Genomic DNA, 15,000 nt, shown 5'->3' with positions numbered 1-15,000 from the left:
TCACAGAACGTGTTGTTATTGAACGCAGCTCAGAGGAGGTTCAGGTGAGTCTCACCTGGACTGGTCTCTGCTCCTCGTGCTCCGGGTCTCTGAGTCTTCAGGTGATTCAGTCTCTTCTCGCGTCAGACACAACAAACCGTCGCGATGACAACGGGCCCGCGCCTGCGCAGTCCAGTGTAGTCGAACCGCGGTGCGCTTCTTCGTCTGTCTGACCGGAGATCAGCTCGGTGCTGCCGCCGCTGGACGGAGGATGAACTGCACCAGCTGAGGGTGAAAGGTGCGCACCTCCACCTGCTGCCCGGACTCTGTGTGTGTTTATGTATGTGTGTGTTTATGTGTGTGTGTGTGTGTGTGTGTGTGTGTGTGTGTGTGTGTTTATGTATGTGTGTGTTTATGTATGTGTGTGTGTATGTGTGTGTGTGTGTGTGTGTGTGTGTGTGTGTGTGTGTGTGTGTGTGTGTGTGTTTATGTATGTGTGTGTGTGTGTATGTGTGTGTGTGTGTGTGTATGTATGCATGAGGTCTGATCCAATTCCCTCCTCAATATAATACAATATCAAATCATATAATATACCACAGTTTATATATATATATTATCATCATCAGCATCATCATCATTCATCGTCTACCGCTTTATCCATTTAAGGGTCGCGGGGGGTCGCTGGAGCCAATCCCAGCTAACATTGGAGAGAACCCAGGCATACACGGGGAGAACATGCAAACTCCACACAGAAAGGCCCTGGTTGAACCGGGATCCAAACCAAGAACCTTCTTGCTGTGAGGCGAAGGTGCTAACCACTACACCACCGTGCCCATATATATATTATGATGAAGAAAATCATTAGGCAAGTGTTGCACTGATCAGTTTCATTTTTATTAAAAGTCAGTAAAATACCCTCTAATGTACAGAGTAGAATCTGTTCATCTCAGTTGTTCTGTCAGTAAAACATATAAGCTTTAAACTACAGCGTCGTGCAGATGATGGTGACGTCACACCAGAACACAACATTCATCCTCAAAGAAACACTTGAACATTCCAGTAAAACCTCATGTTTTCTGTTTAATAACTGCTGGAGTCCCTCAGGGAAATGTCCTGGGTCCTCTCAGATTCCAACAACCCGCATTTAGATTTACAGAAACACTTAAACGTGGCGTCAATCTTCCCGGTAAGAAGATGGACGTCACTTTCATCAGTGTGTGTCCTGTATATATATAGATCCAGGATGCATCTAGCTTAGCTTAGCACAAGGTCAAGAAGCAGTTTGAACTGTGATATCATACCATCTCCATCCTGTGACGAAGTGATGACACTGTTATTTCCACACTGTCAATAACTGATCCGACATCATATCCAGAGTAAAACTTTGATCCAGTGTTTTTACGATGACGCTCTCCTGTAAAGAAACACTTTACTGTGATTACCAGAGTCAGTGGCGATGAAATATTCATTTTGTTCCTTGGTGATTTGATTATTGTTTCCGGCATTATTTAAACGCTTTGTTGCTTTTTAGGAATCAATCATTTTTGGGTTTAAAATATTTTAACTGTCCCCAGTGATATAAAATCTTAAGACTACTGTAATGAGTGAGTCACTTCAGAGATTGTGGATTCTGTGCTGGTCTACTCATGCACAACGTTCCTTCAGGGGTTCTTCCACCAACTGCAGACAGACGAATCATCACTAAAGATGAGGGGAATGTTAAAAACAATTCACGTCTGAATTCCTCTTGTGGCAACGAGCACACGAGACCGTGAACTGAGCCTCGTCTCTTCAAATCAAGTGACCCTTCTGAGTAAAGTGTGTCAATCCCGTTTGACGTGAGATTTGTTTTAGTTTTCTTTGTGGATGAGTTCCGTTAATAAGAACTTTTGGAAGAAAAAAATACCTGAAACATTCATGTCTTTAAAAACATAAAATCCCTGGAGAGAGACGGGAACAGAAGTCCAGACTTCATGGTTCTCAAGACATTTTGAGTGTTTGACAGTTTGTGTTCTGACTCTCGTAGGCTCCAGGTTCTTCTCCTTTAAACTTAACTGCCCACATCACTTTTAAAGAAGGAGGAAGAAGGCATGTTTGGGTCTAGAGTTCTTTAAGGTTCCGTGTGACCTTTGTTCTTTTGAGAGCGTTATGTTCATCAGATTCTGGTTCAAACCTAAGTTACTAAATGTCCTCAGATGTTGTATGGGTTCCATGTTTTACGAAGTTCTTGGCAAGTCGTGAACTTGTTGCATCAGTTCTCTCAAAGTAAGAAATTTATGTAGTTTGTTTTTATTAATTGTTCGGTTTGTTCAGACTGGTAAAGGTTTCAGGATCAGTCTAGACACCAGACGGTTCCACTCAAGTTCTACCGGACCATTTAGGACAGAGTGGTTAGAGAAGGGCATCGTGTAGTCAGGAGGTCTCAGGTTCAAACCCCAGACGGATCCAAAACTTGAGTTTGTTCTTGTAATGTACAGTGGTTTGATCGGATGTTATGTTTAATTCTTGAAGTTGTAAAGCCACAATTTCAAGAAGAGTCAAGAGGAGATGATGTTTGGGTGCTGAGTTCTACAAGGTTCTGGACAAATCTGGACCTTTTGTTGGCGAGTTCTTGCTCAAACCAGACTGAACCCGAATGTCCAACAATTATTTTTAAAAAGGAGATGATGTTAATGTCCAAAGATCAACAAGGTTCTAGAAGGATCTGAGACTTGAGTTGAGTTCTTGTGAACAGTGAGATGATTTGTTTTAGTTTTTTAAGGTTTTTTCATTTGGTCTGCTTTGGTCCTCGTTAAAAGAGTGAAGCTGCTGTCAAAGATTTCAGAACCGGTCCAGGGTTCAAGGAGGTTCCACTCAGGTTCCACTCAGGTTCCACTCAGGTTCCACTCAGGTTCCTTTAGGAACTGTTTTAGGAACAGTGGTTAGAAAGGCCATCATGTAACCAACAGTTTCCACGTTCAATCCCCATGAACTTCTGTTTGAGAAGAGCTGATGTTTAGGTCAAAGTTACCGAAGGTTCTCTGACACTTCAGAAGATTCTGGTGCTCTGGGACCAGGAGCCCCTCAAAGGTTCTCTGGTGGTTCCTGGAGGAGGTTCCAGGAGGTTCCTCCTAGCTCTGGGAGAAGACACTCTGGAACTCATTGAGCATGAGCTCCACAATCTGGCTCTGGAAAACCATGTGGATCGTCATATTGTGCGACTCGGTCTGGGGGCGGAGCAACGTGGGTCCAAACACAATGGCGACGCTCTGAACCGACATCCTGTTCGAGTCTTTGTGCTCGATCACCCTACAGTGAGAGAGGAAATACAAGTTAAGACATCATCACGTCACGTCCATGACATCACAGCCTTGGTAGTGTGATTGTTACTGCAGAGCTCCTCTTCAACATCACACTGACTTATGATGAGACTTGAATATTTTCAACAAGACCAGTTTGTGAAATATACAATTTCATAATCAAACAATCATCTGTGATCAAAGAACTTCTGTGACAACGACGAAGTGTAGTTGAATCTTCCTCCTCTCATTTTTTTCTCACGTCTGATCGTAACTCCTCCGTACGTGAAGGTTTTTACATCTGATGAGTGATGATCGTGTATGTAGCTCGTTTTGCAGAATAATGTCCAGAAGAAAAACGACCCAGTGACTGTCAGCTGTTAGTGGAGGTGATGACACAACAACACGCTTCTGTATTCACACGCTGGTTCAATCACATGACATGGTTTTATGTGATTTTATGATTTTATGATTTTATGATTCATGAGGTCCCATTAACAGCAGCTTCTCCTCTCAGGCTCAGAATCAGAAAAGTATTACGAAGAATTATTATTCAACAATTATTTCTGTACACATCTTAGCCTACGTTATTCATATACACTATACTATATAAATGAATACACATAATGCATGTATAAGAACTTTATCTGTTTATATATCAGCACATTTTTGATATATGTCATATATCCATATCAATATGTATCTGTGGACTCACCTGAGCAGGTGTTTGAACAGCAGCTCCATGGTGTCGTGGTTGGGCAGCGGCAGCGACCGGACCAGGTCCCTCATGTAGGAGACTCTCAGACTGTAGTCCGGAACTTCTGCGTGGACACAAACACAGAGCTGCGTTCACATGCAGCGTCACTATAGAAACAACATCTCTGAACCGATGGACAGATAATAATCAGATGATCTTTACTCAGTGTCACCGAGGTTCAGGTTGGCGTAGCTGAACAACTAACTAAGGTTCTAAATGTATCAAACACACAAGTTGGGTTCTACAGAAGAACACGGGGGAACGTGTAGAGAACTGATTCTCATGTACTTGTGTTTAATGACTTACATGATCAAAATATGTCTTAACTCTTCATGAGTTATTTGAATTATGTTCATCTTTTAGTTTTTGAGATATGAACAAGTTTCTCTGCTCCTCTCTGATGTAACGAAACGTGATGACGTTGTCATGGCGACCGTACACCGTGACGGGGCCTCAACTTCCTGCTGCAGAAAGAATAAATGTTCAAACTGTTATGGTTTTCATTTTAGATCCACGTTGCCTGTTGGGGGCGGAGCTTCGTATTCGGAGGGTTAAAGTTTCCTAGTGTGTTTTAAATGTTTGTGCCATAGGTTGTGTGTGTGATGTGTTTTGTGTGTGTGATGTGTGTTGTGTGTGTGTGTGTGTGTGTGTGTGTGTGTGTGTGACTTGTGATGTGTTTGTGATGTGTGTTGTGTGGGTGCGTGTGTGTGTGATGTGTGATGTGTGAGGTGTTTTGCGTGTGTTGTGTGTGTGATGTGTTTTGCGTGTGTGTGATGTGTGTGTTGTGTGTATGTTGTGTGTGTTGTGTGTGTTGTGTGTGATGTGTTTTGTGTGTGTGTGTGTGTGTGTGTGTGATGTGTTTTGTGTGTGATGTGTTTTGTGTGTGTGTGTGTGTGTGTGTGTGTGTGTGATGTGTGTTGTGTGTGATGTGTTTTGTGTGTGTGTGTGTGTGTGTGATGTGTTTTGTGTGTGTGTGTGTGTGTGTGTGTTGTGTGTGTGATTTGTGTTGTGTGTGTGTGTGTGTGTGTGAGTGAGATGTGTGTGTGTGTGTGTGTGTGTGTGTGTGTTGTGTGTGTGTGTGATGTGGGGTTTTGTGTGCACTGACGAATGGCGGCGATAAACTTGTCGAAGCAGCTGAATGGAAACAGCGGCTCTGGGAGCTCGCGCAGGAAAAGCTTCAGGGCTCCGGTGATCACATGGATCTCCTGCCACTGTCCGTCGTCCAGGTCCAACTGCTCCTCTGCAGGACGACAGAGGAACAACACGCTTACATATACATAAGTTTATATATATACATATACATATACATATATATGCATATATGTATATGTATATACAGTATATATGGTGAACAAAGGGTTTGATATGCTGAATGTTTGTAACCGTGATCAGCTTTGTATCGAAGTCTCTGGATCACAGCCAAGTTCCCACTGACTCTGTAGATCCCGTCCACATCCAGACCTGAACACACACACACACAGAGACACACAGAGACATCAGCCTCCTCAATGTTACACTGTGTGTGTGTGTGTGTGTGTGTGTGTGTGTGTGTGTACCTCTCCTCTCCACTGCTCTGATACACTTGTGAAGGAACATGGGGCAGGTCGTGTTTTCTCTGTGACACAGTGTGTCGAGGTGACATCCAAACACGTTGTCTGGAAGAGAGTCGAGGTTAGAGACAAACTGGTGAAGAATATTTGGAAAGTTGAAGAACGTCATCAGTGTGTCAGTGTGTCAGTGTGTGTCAGTGTGTGGCGACACACCTCGGATGTAGCCCTTCTCCTTGACGCTCTGCAGCGTCGGCCGTCGCTGGAGGAAGCGTCTCAGTTTGGTGCGAACTCGTCGCTGCTCAGAGTCAACTCCTCCTGACGAGTTTCTGCTCGCTGGAACAGAGAAGAAGAAAAGAGTAAACTATATAAACTGAGTAAAAATGTGTATTAACTTTAAATTAAACTGTTATAGTAAGTTGTGGTTGTTGTTGTTGTTGTTGTGAAATTGCTCAGATCAGATGATGAGCAGCAGATGGAGACTCACTCGTCCTCTGCCGGTCTTTGTCCTCTCGGTCCGACGCCGCCTCGTCCTCGTCCTCCGTCAGGTGCTCGTGGTCCTGAAAGAGTTGAGCTGAACGTTGGTGATGTGCTGGTGAGTGTTGTGTGTGCGTGTGTGTGCGTGTGTGTGTGTGTGTGTGTGGTACCAGCTGTCTGATGGTGTCCTGCATCACTTTGAGCCAGTCGCTGATGATGCTCTCGGTGTCGTACTGCATCAGGAACTCGCAGCCATGACGAGTCTTCAGCTGCGAACACATCACCATCACATGATGCTGGAGTAATCATAGCAACAGCTGCAGAGTCAGAGAGAGGCAGCTCCACCACAGTGGACTCCTGTAACCATGGTAACAGGTCCGTACCTCTAGAACGTTCTTCTTGGAGGACTTGTCTCTGGAGGCCCAGTTGACCGAAGCCCCTCTCAGCTCCACGGTGAACTCTGGAACAATCTGTGATGCTTTACTCTACAAACAGGAAATCATCATCAAGGTGAGTCACAGGCGTGTCACATATGTTCACGTGTCGTGTTCCATCTGACCTGGAGCTGGTTCTCACCGTGTTCCCCGTCTGAGCCGACTTGGGGTCTCTGTGGAAGGTGAGGATCCCACCGTGGAGGACGGTCCAGGACTGACTCCAGTTCTTCCTGTCCAACAAGGAACAGTCGACTCAGAATAAAAACACGCTCCGACATGAAGAGAAGAAACCAGGTAAAGATAAGAAACGAGTCTTTGGTTCTCACCTGATCTTTTTGCTGTGATCGACTACTTTGGTCTTATTGATGATTCCTGCCTTCTCCAGCAGGTGGCACTGTAGACACACGACAGGTGGACTAAGAACTCTAGTAACCTTGTTCTCTGAGGTAACGTCCTCAAGAGCTCAACTGGTTCTGAGGCTTGCAGACCTCTTCTGAAGACCCCTACTTTAGTTACTTTAGTTACTTTTCGTTATTTTCGTTATTTTCGTTACTTTAGTAACTGTTCGTTACTTTTCGTTACTTTTCGTTACTTTTCGTTACTTCTGTTACTTAGTAACCTTTCGTTACTTAGTTAATTTGGTTACTTCAGTTACTTTTCGTTATTTTGTTACTTAAGTTACTGAAGTTACTTTAGTTACTTTGCGTTTCTTAGTAACTTTTCGTTGCTTAGTAACTTTTCATCACTTTACTTTACTTTCGTTACTTTCGTTACTTAGTAACTTTCGTTACTTTGTTACCTTTTGTTACTTTAAGTAACTTTTCTTTACCTTTCGTTACTTAGTAACTTTAGCTATTTTTCGTTACTTTAGTTACTTTTCGTTATTTCGTGACTTAAGTGACTTTCATTGCTTAGTTACAGAATAACTTGTCGTTACTTTTCGTTACTTTGTAACTTTTCGTTACTTTAGTGACTTTTCATTATTTGGTTACTAAAGTTACTTTCGTTACTTAGATACAAAGTAACTATGTCACTTTGTTACATTACTTACTTTTTATTATTTTGCTACTTTTCGTTACTTAGTTACATTTCGTTACTTAGTTACTTCTACTTACCTTAGTAACTTTTCGTTACTTAGTAACTTAAATAACTGCGTTACTTTTGTTACTTTTCGTTATTTCGTTTCTTTTCGTTATTTTGTTACTTTAAGTTACTTCCATTACTTTTCGTTACTTTAGTTATTTTCGTTGCTTAGTAATTTTCCGTTACTTAGTAATGTTTGTTATTTTTCGTTACTTAAGTTACTTTAGTTACTTTTCGTAACTTTTTGTTACTTTAGTTACCTAAATACTTTAAGTTACTCTAGTTACTTTAAGTTACTGTAGTTTCTTTTCGTTATTCTGTTCCTAAGTTACTTTAGTTACTTTAATTACTTTTCGTTACTAAGTAACATAAGTTACTTTTAGTTACTTAGTAACTACAATTACAACCCTAACCCACTTTTCGTTATTTCGTTACTTAAGTTATTATTCATTACTTTAGTTACTTTTGATTAGTTTAGTTACCTTCGTTCTGGACCTGAGGTGCTAGTATCGCTACAACACTCATCATGAGAGTAACAAAGAAAACCACCAACAACAGAACCAGAACCAGCATCAGAACCAGCTGGACAACCACCAACAGAACCAGAATCAGAACCAGTAGCAGAACCACCAGTTTGACCACCAACAGAACCAGAACCAGCATCAGAACCAGAATCAGAACCAGAATCAGAACCAGCAGGATCCAGCCAGATCTTCAGAACTCTTCGTGCACGTGAAGAATGATGATTGATTTAGTGATGAAGCAGTAATACTGAGGAGACACAGCAGGTGGCGCTGTCCCTGTGCTTGATTCTCGGTGCGTTCGTATAATCACATCTGTACACGTATGACAACTTCAGAAGAACTGACACTGTCACCATAGAAACCCAAAATTTTGTTTTGACAGAGACATAACCCAACAGACAACAACTGCAACAGCCAATCAGGGCCCAGGACCTACGTGCAGCTGGTCGGAGCCTGCGCTCCGATTGGACAGATTCCTCTTCAGTCTGTTCCTATCAGAGAACTTGATAAGGAAGAACAGGATGACATCACAAGGTGTCAATGAGCAGAGGAATGAAATGTATTGATATGAATGATCGACAGACGCAGTGAGACACACGTGAGACAGGTGTGAGACAGGTGTGGACAGGTGTAAACAGGTGTGAGACAGGCGTGAGACAGGCGTGAGACAGGTGTGAGACAGGCGTTGAAAGGTGTGAGATAGGTGTACACAAGTGTAGACAGGTGTGAAACAGGTTTAGGCAGGTGTAAAAAGGTGTACACAGGTGTGTGACAGGTGTAGACAGGTGTAAACAGGTGTGAGACAGGTGTGAGACAAGTGTGAGACAGGCATGAGACAGGCATGAGACAGTTGTAAATAGGTGTGGACAGGTGTGTAGACAGGTGTAGACGGGTGTAGACAGGTGTAGATAGGTGTAAACAGGTGTGAGACAGGTGTAGACAGGTGTAGACAGGTGTGTAGACAGGTGTGAGACAGGCGTTGAAAGGTGTGAGATAGGTGTAGACAGGTGTAGACAGGTGTGTAGACAGGTTTAGACAGGTGTAGACAGGTGTGAGACAGGCGTTGAAAGGTGTGAGATAGGTGTAGACAGGTGTAGACAGGTGTGTAGACAGGTTTAGACAGGTGTAGACAGGTGTGAGACAGGTGTAAACAGGTATGAGACAGGTGTAGACAGGGGTTTAGATAGGTGTAAACAGGTGTAGACAGGTGTAGATAGGTGTGAGACAGGTGTCGACAGGTGTGTCTACCTGTACACTGTCGGGGGACAGTCTTTTGTCGGACGCCTCCGTGAGGTCAGACACGTTCCTCCTGTGTCCAGGAGCAAACGTCTGTAAAACATGGTGGACATGTTGAACTTGTTGTTTCCTTGTTGTTGTTGTTTACTGTTGATGTTTGTTTCACTCACGTCTTCGGCCACACTGTGTCTCCAGCTCCTGACCTGCAGACTACGCCCATCATTACCGACTCCATTTCCCACCAGCCTTTGGGGTAAATGTGGAATCTGGATCAAGCATGAATCAGTGGAGTGATGAAAGAAAAATCAGAGGCATGAACTGATTGACTGACTAACAAAGAGATTGATTGGTTATTGATGGGTTGATTGATTCATTGATTCATTGATTAAATGATTAATGGATTACCTCCTGCAGCCTCCATGGGAAGTTGTTTCCATCTTTCAGGTCCAGCTGAGCTCTGGGAATTAGAGCCACAGGCTGCTGAGGATTCTGGGGGAAAAAAGGAAAAGATTAATGAGAACAGAGAAATTCATCCAACATCTTCAAATGTTTAATTATCAACTCCATGCTCAGTGTGTGTGTGTGTGTGTACTGTTGTAAAGACAGTGTCGTTGCTGTTGTTCGTTGTGTCGACAGGATAATCTTCCTCTGGCAGTGGAGGCTGAAGTTGGATTATATAAACTGTTATTGATGAAAAACTTTTGATCCTAAAGTGAAGTTTGGTTCATTTTCATTTAAATTGTTCTGCATATCAAGACGACCAGTGACTGTATATAAAGACAATCACTGACTGTATATAAAGATGATAACTGACTGTATATAAAGACGATCACACTTCGTACCGGGACGTCGTCATGCTTCCTGTTGGTTGGAGACCAGAGGGGGGACGAGGGGGACAAGGGGGACGAGGGCTCTGGTGGTGTCCAGGATGTGACTCGTGTTGTCAGGTTGAAGTAGTAAAATCTCCCAGAGACTTTGTCCAACAGCTGCTCCCAAACACAAGAGTCCTGAGAAGACGAGGAGGAAGAAGAGGACGAAGATGACGAGGAGGACGAGGAGAGTGACAAGGATGAGGAGGATTAAGAGGACGAAGAGGAGGAGGATGAAGAGGAAGAGGAGGATGAGGAGGATGAAGAGGAGGAGGATGAAGAGGATGAAGAGGAGGAGGAGGAGGAGGAGGATGAGAAGGAAGAGGAGGATGAAGAGGACGAAGATGACGAGGAGGACGAGGAGAGTGACAAGGATGAGGAGGATTAAGAGGACGAAGAGGAGGAGGATGAAGAGGAAGAGGAGGATGAGGAGGATGAAGAGGAGGAGGATGAGGAGGATGAAGAGGATGAAGAGGAGGAGGAGGAGGAGGAGGATGAGAAGGAAGAGGAGGATGAAGAGGACGAGAAGGATGAAGGAGGATGAAGAGGAGGACGAAGAGGAGAAGGATGAAGAGGACATCAGGGTTGGTCACAGCTCTGCTCTCAGACTTCTGTGACCAATTCATTTACTTACTGCCGACAGCAAACAGTGTGGACAAATACTTGTACAACTGTCCTGTAATACTTTAGTAATGTGGTACTTTGTACTGAAGTAATGAGATACTGCAGTAGTTTAGTACTGTAGTACTGTGTACTGTAGTACTCTGGTACTGTGGTACTGTGTACTGTGGTACTGTAGTAGTGTAGTATTGAGATACTGTGGTACTGTTTACTGAAGTACTATAGTACTGTGGAGTACAGGTGGATGTTTAGGTGGAGAAACTTCTCAGAAGTTAAAACCAACATTTTATTTGTACTTTACCTGGGAGGAGGAGGGGGAGAGCAGAGGTGAGGGGGGGGGCAGCTGTCCCCCCTCCCGTCCCTTGGACTGGTCCATGTCTGCAGCAGGCGGGGGGGTGGGGCAGCGGGGGTCAGACCATGTGGTCTGCCTGGTAACAGGATGGTAGTAGAAGTCCCTCCCACTGTCGAGGTCAGTATGAACCTGAGCAGATCAATCACAGAAGAGCTGATGCTGCGTTCAGGTGCACTCATATTTCTCATCCTCAAATGAAGACGTCAACCACTGTCAAATGGTGTCAAAGTGTTTTTAGTTTTTTTTATTGAATTGATATTTGATTTTTAAATGTAATGAAAATTATAACAATTGTTTTGATTAGAGCTGTTCAGGTTAATTTATATACAGTCACTGATCGTCTTTATATACAGTCAGCGATCGTCTTTGTATACATTCACTGATCATCTTTATATACAGTCAGTGATCATCTTGATATACATTCACTGATCGTCTTTATATACAGTCACTGATCGTCTTGATATACATTCACTGATCGTCTTTATATACAGTCAGTGATCATCTTGATATACATTCACTGATCGTCTTTATATACAGTCAGTGATCGTCTTGATATACAGTCAGTGATCGTCTTAATATACAGTCATTAATCGTCTTCATAAACAGTCGGTGATCGTCTTTATATACAGTCAGCGATCGTCTTTATATACAGTCACTGACCGTCTTGATATACAGTCACTGATCATCTTTATATACAGTCACTGATCGTCTTTATATACAGTCAGCGATCGTCTTTATATACAGTCACTGATCGTCTTTATATACAGTCAGCGATCGTCTTTATATACAGTCAGTGATCGTCTTTATATACAGGCAGTGATCGTCTTCATATACAGTTGCTGATGGTCTTTATATACAGTCAGTGATCGTCTTTATATACAGTCAGTGATCGTCTTCATATACAGTCACTGATCGTCTTTATATACATTCGCTGATCGTCTTTATATACAGTCGCTGATCATCTTTATATACAGTCGCTGATCGTCTTTATATACAGTCGCTGATCATCTTTATATACAGTTGCTGATGGTCTTTATATACAGTCAGTGATCGTCTTTGTATACAGTCACTGATCGTCTTTATATACATTCGCTGATCGTCTTTATATACAGTCAGTGATCGTCTTTATATACAGTCGCTGATCGTCTTCATATACAGTCAGTGATCGTCTTTATATACAGTCGCTGATCGTCTTCATATACAGTCGCTGATCGTCTTTATATACAGTCAGTGATCGTCTTTATATACAGTCGCTGATCGTCTTTATATACAGTCAGTGATCATCTTTATATACATTCGCTGATCGTCATTATATACAGTCGCTGATCGTCTTTATATACAGTCACTGATCGTTTTTATATACAGTAGCTGATCGTCACTGATCGTCTTTATATACAGTCAATGACGTGTCACCTGTTGCTCAGCAACATGTCAGTCGACCCGTGTGAACAGATCAGATTTCGTCTTATTAAACTTTCATTTCGTCTCTGATTCAGAGGATCAGCTCAGATGTTGAGAGCGGAACACGACCACATATGAATAATACAACTGAGTGTTTCTGTCTGTCACTCACATTATTCATGTTAATGTGTCTTATGACTCGGTTGTTAAGGTTTTCATTTAGCTCCTCCCCCTCACAGCTGGACCACTGTTGTGATGCTCGTTAGCTGCACTTTCATGGAACTTTATATCTCATTCTTTAAAGTTTCTGTTTGACGTCGGCTTCAACGCTTTTCACTCTTTGTATTTTTAAAACTTTCGTTACCTGCCACTCATCCGAGCTGATGGGGGAGGCGGGGCTAATCGTGTCAGAGGAGGAGACTGAGGAAGGTGGGATGTGGTCAGGAGTGGAGGGAGCGGGGTCAGTCGGAGGTGGTGGGATGAGGAAGTGGTCGGAGACATAGATGTGAGGGAGAGACCTTCTCTTCACAGATGAGACGTTGGCGTAGATGGGCAAGTTATGGCCGAGCGAGCTGTGGTCCTACAGAGAAAGAGAGAGAGAGAGTCAGGTCAAATGAGTGACAAGACCCAATCAGCTCATCTGATGAATGACATATCAATATAGGACCAAAACCAATATGTCCCGACCAGAGATGGTGTAAACAAAGTCATTGATGATATAAATATGATATTTCATAAGGAAGCGATTAAATCTGACCTCATAAAACAAAAACAGAAACCTGTTAAAAGACCTGAGAGAAAAATTAGGAACCAAACAACACGACGCATCAGATACAGAAATTTGTTTGCTACATTAGAAACGAAATGATACACACATGACACATACACACGACACACACACACACACATGACACACGACACACACACACACACACACACGACACACACACACACACATGACACACGACACACACACACACGACACACACACACATGACACATGACATACACACACACGACACACACACACACGACACACACACACACACACACATGACACACGACACACACACACACGGCACACACACACACACACACGACACATGACACACCACACACACACACACACGACACACAGACACACACACACACACACACACACACACACGACACACACAACACACACACACACACACACACACATGACACACACACACACACACGACACACACACACTCGTCAGGTTACGTTGTTTGCTGTCTCATCCTGCAGGTGTCGCTGCAGCGTCATCTCCTCTCACAGTTTCCTGTCTGACCCTGAACACATCCTGCCAGCTGTGACATCACTACATCCTGCTGACATCATCACATCCTGCCCCCCCCCCTGTGATCGTTTTTTCTCCGTAACTCAACATAAACTCATCGCGCTCATTTCATTTGTCTTCAACTTGACTGAACTCATTAAATTGAAATTTTACATAAACATATGAACAGTTTTCCCAGCATGCATTGTTTCCTGTGTTGACCTCTGACACAAAACGAAAACCTGCACCTGGACCCGAACACTCAGAACCTGTAGAACCTGCAGGTTGGACTAACGCCACAATCCAACATCGTGTCCTGGTTCAGATCTCGTGTCTCAGGTGTCTTACCTGTGTGGGGGCGGGAGCTGGTTCAGGATCAGGATCAGGTTCAGGATCAGGACTCGCTCTTCCTCCAACCAGAGCCTCCAGGTCCAGGTTCAGGTCCTGGATGGACTCGTAAATGTGGCTTGATTCTTGCTCCTTCAGTAAATCCTTCTCCTCTTTGCTGCCCTCTTCCTCTTCCTCCTCCTCCTCTTCCTCCTCCTCTTCTTCCTCTTCCTCCTCCTCCAACTCTATTGGGGACTCCCGGTCAACATGGCAACTCTCCGGCAATGAGGATGTGCTGTGGAGGTCATTATTGGAGGGGACCACAGGGACCACTGGTGTCTCCACTGGTATGGCCTGGGTCTGGGGCCGGGGTGGGGACAGGGGGTCGGCTGGACTGAAATTGGGAACTCGAGGTTTCCCAGAGTCCCTGTGTTCATCCGGGCCGTCCGGCAGGTGGTTTTTGCTCAGACTGCTGCTGGTTGTTGTGATCTCTGCAGGACCAGCTGGAGGGTTGCTGCTCTGCACCAGATGCGGCAGGTCATGAAAGTCCAGCGGGACGCCAAAGGTCGACATGCGGTTCTCAGTCTTACGGTACCCGGTAGAGGAATCGGGTCTGAGACGAATTGTCACTTCATCTCCTGGTTTGGTTCTGTTCCCACTGGGCTCCTCCAGAGTCTTTGGAACGGGGATGGGCACAGGTACTGGGACGGGCGCAGCCACAGGAACCAGCACTGGATCGAGAATCGGTGGATGATCGAAGTCGAGTGGGGACGGGAAGTCCGCCGGCAGCTCCTTGACGTACTTGGCCGGGA

At 44.0% G+C, this 15,000-nt stretch overlaps 2 protein-coding genes and 1 long non-coding RNA gene across 21 annotated transcripts in view; 1 reads left to right on the top strand and 2 right to left on the bottom strand.

Annotated features, from left to right (window-relative positions):
- The window catches only part of ccdc103 (coiled-coil domain containing 103), a 1,815-nt gene extending 1,624 nt beyond the window's left edge, over positions 1 to 191 (bottom strand). Inside the window, exon 1 of one of the 5 annotated variants that reach the window (XM_035614667.1) lies at positions 56 to 191. The gene's annotated coding sequence lies outside the window, so the exon portion shown is untranslated. Of the gene's footprint in view, positions 19 to 55 lie in introns of those variants that run through there. The other 4 variants (XM_035614669.1, XM_035614665.1, XM_035614668.2 and 1 more) reach the window with 4 other exon arrangements.
- LOC118288498 overlaps positions 1 to 706 on the top strand; it is a 1,632-nt gene extending 926 nt beyond the window's left edge. The window contains exons 3-4 of the long non-coding RNA XR_004785878.1: positions 29 to 277; positions 646 to 706. This is a non-coding gene — a long non-coding RNA (uncharacterized LOC118288498). The remainder of the gene's footprint in view (positions 1 to 28; positions 278 to 645) is intronic.
- Positions 707 to 851: 145 nt separating this feature from the next.
- arhgap27l (Rho GTPase activating protein 27, like) overlaps positions 852 to 15,000 on the bottom strand; it is a 19,325-nt gene continuing 5,176 nt past the window's right edge. For 11 of the 15 annotated variants that reach the window (XM_035614652.2, XM_035614659.2, XM_035614649.2 and 8 more), the window contains 20 exons: positions 14,210 to 15,000; positions 12,923 to 13,138; positions 11,107 to 11,286; positions 10,158 to 10,322; positions 9,908 to 9,976; positions 9,721 to 9,804; positions 9,486 to 9,581; positions 9,328 to 9,408; positions 8,516 to 8,581; positions 6,799 to 6,866; positions 6,615 to 6,702; positions 6,422 to 6,523; positions 6,209 to 6,307; positions 6,049 to 6,121; positions 5,778 to 5,897; positions 5,571 to 5,669; positions 5,398 to 5,475; positions 5,120 to 5,254; positions 3,973 to 4,078; positions 852 to 3,267 (listed from right to left, as the gene is read on the bottom strand). The exon at positions 14,210 to 15,000 is cut by the window's right edge. In XM_035614652.2, coding sequence (XP_035470545.1) covers positions 3,090 to 3,267; positions 3,973 to 4,078; positions 5,120 to 5,254; positions 5,398 to 5,475; positions 5,571 to 5,669; positions 5,778 to 5,897; positions 6,049 to 6,121; positions 6,209 to 6,307; positions 6,422 to 6,523; positions 6,615 to 6,702; positions 6,799 to 6,866; positions 8,516 to 8,581; positions 9,328 to 9,408; positions 9,486 to 9,581; positions 9,721 to 9,804; positions 9,908 to 9,976; positions 10,158 to 10,322; positions 11,107 to 11,286; positions 12,923 to 13,138; positions 14,210 to 15,000 — 2,894 coding nt within the window. In that variant the 3' untranslated portion in view covers positions 852 to 3,089. The remainder of the gene's footprint in view (positions 3,268 to 3,972; positions 4,079 to 5,119; positions 5,255 to 5,397; positions 5,476 to 5,570; positions 5,670 to 5,777; positions 5,898 to 6,048; positions 6,122 to 6,208; positions 6,308 to 6,421; positions 6,524 to 6,614; positions 6,703 to 6,798; positions 6,867 to 8,515; positions 8,582 to 9,327; positions 9,409 to 9,485; positions 9,582 to 9,720; positions 9,805 to 9,907; positions 9,977 to 10,157; positions 10,323 to 11,106; positions 11,287 to 12,922; positions 13,139 to 14,209) is intronic. The other 4 variants (XM_035614656.2, XM_035614662.2, XM_035614663.2 and 1 more) reach the window with 4 other exon arrangements.

This window comes from Scophthalmus maximus, chromosome 17 (genome assembly GCF_022379125.1).
Source record: "Scophthalmus maximus strain ysfricsl-2021 chromosome 17, ASM2237912v1, whole genome shotgun sequence".
NCBI lineage: Eukaryota > Metazoa > Chordata > Actinopteri > Pleuronectiformes > Scophthalmidae > Scophthalmus > Scophthalmus maximus.
The sequence above is the reverse complement of the archived record's forward strand: the minus strand, read 5'-3'. Positions and strand labels throughout refer to the sequence as shown.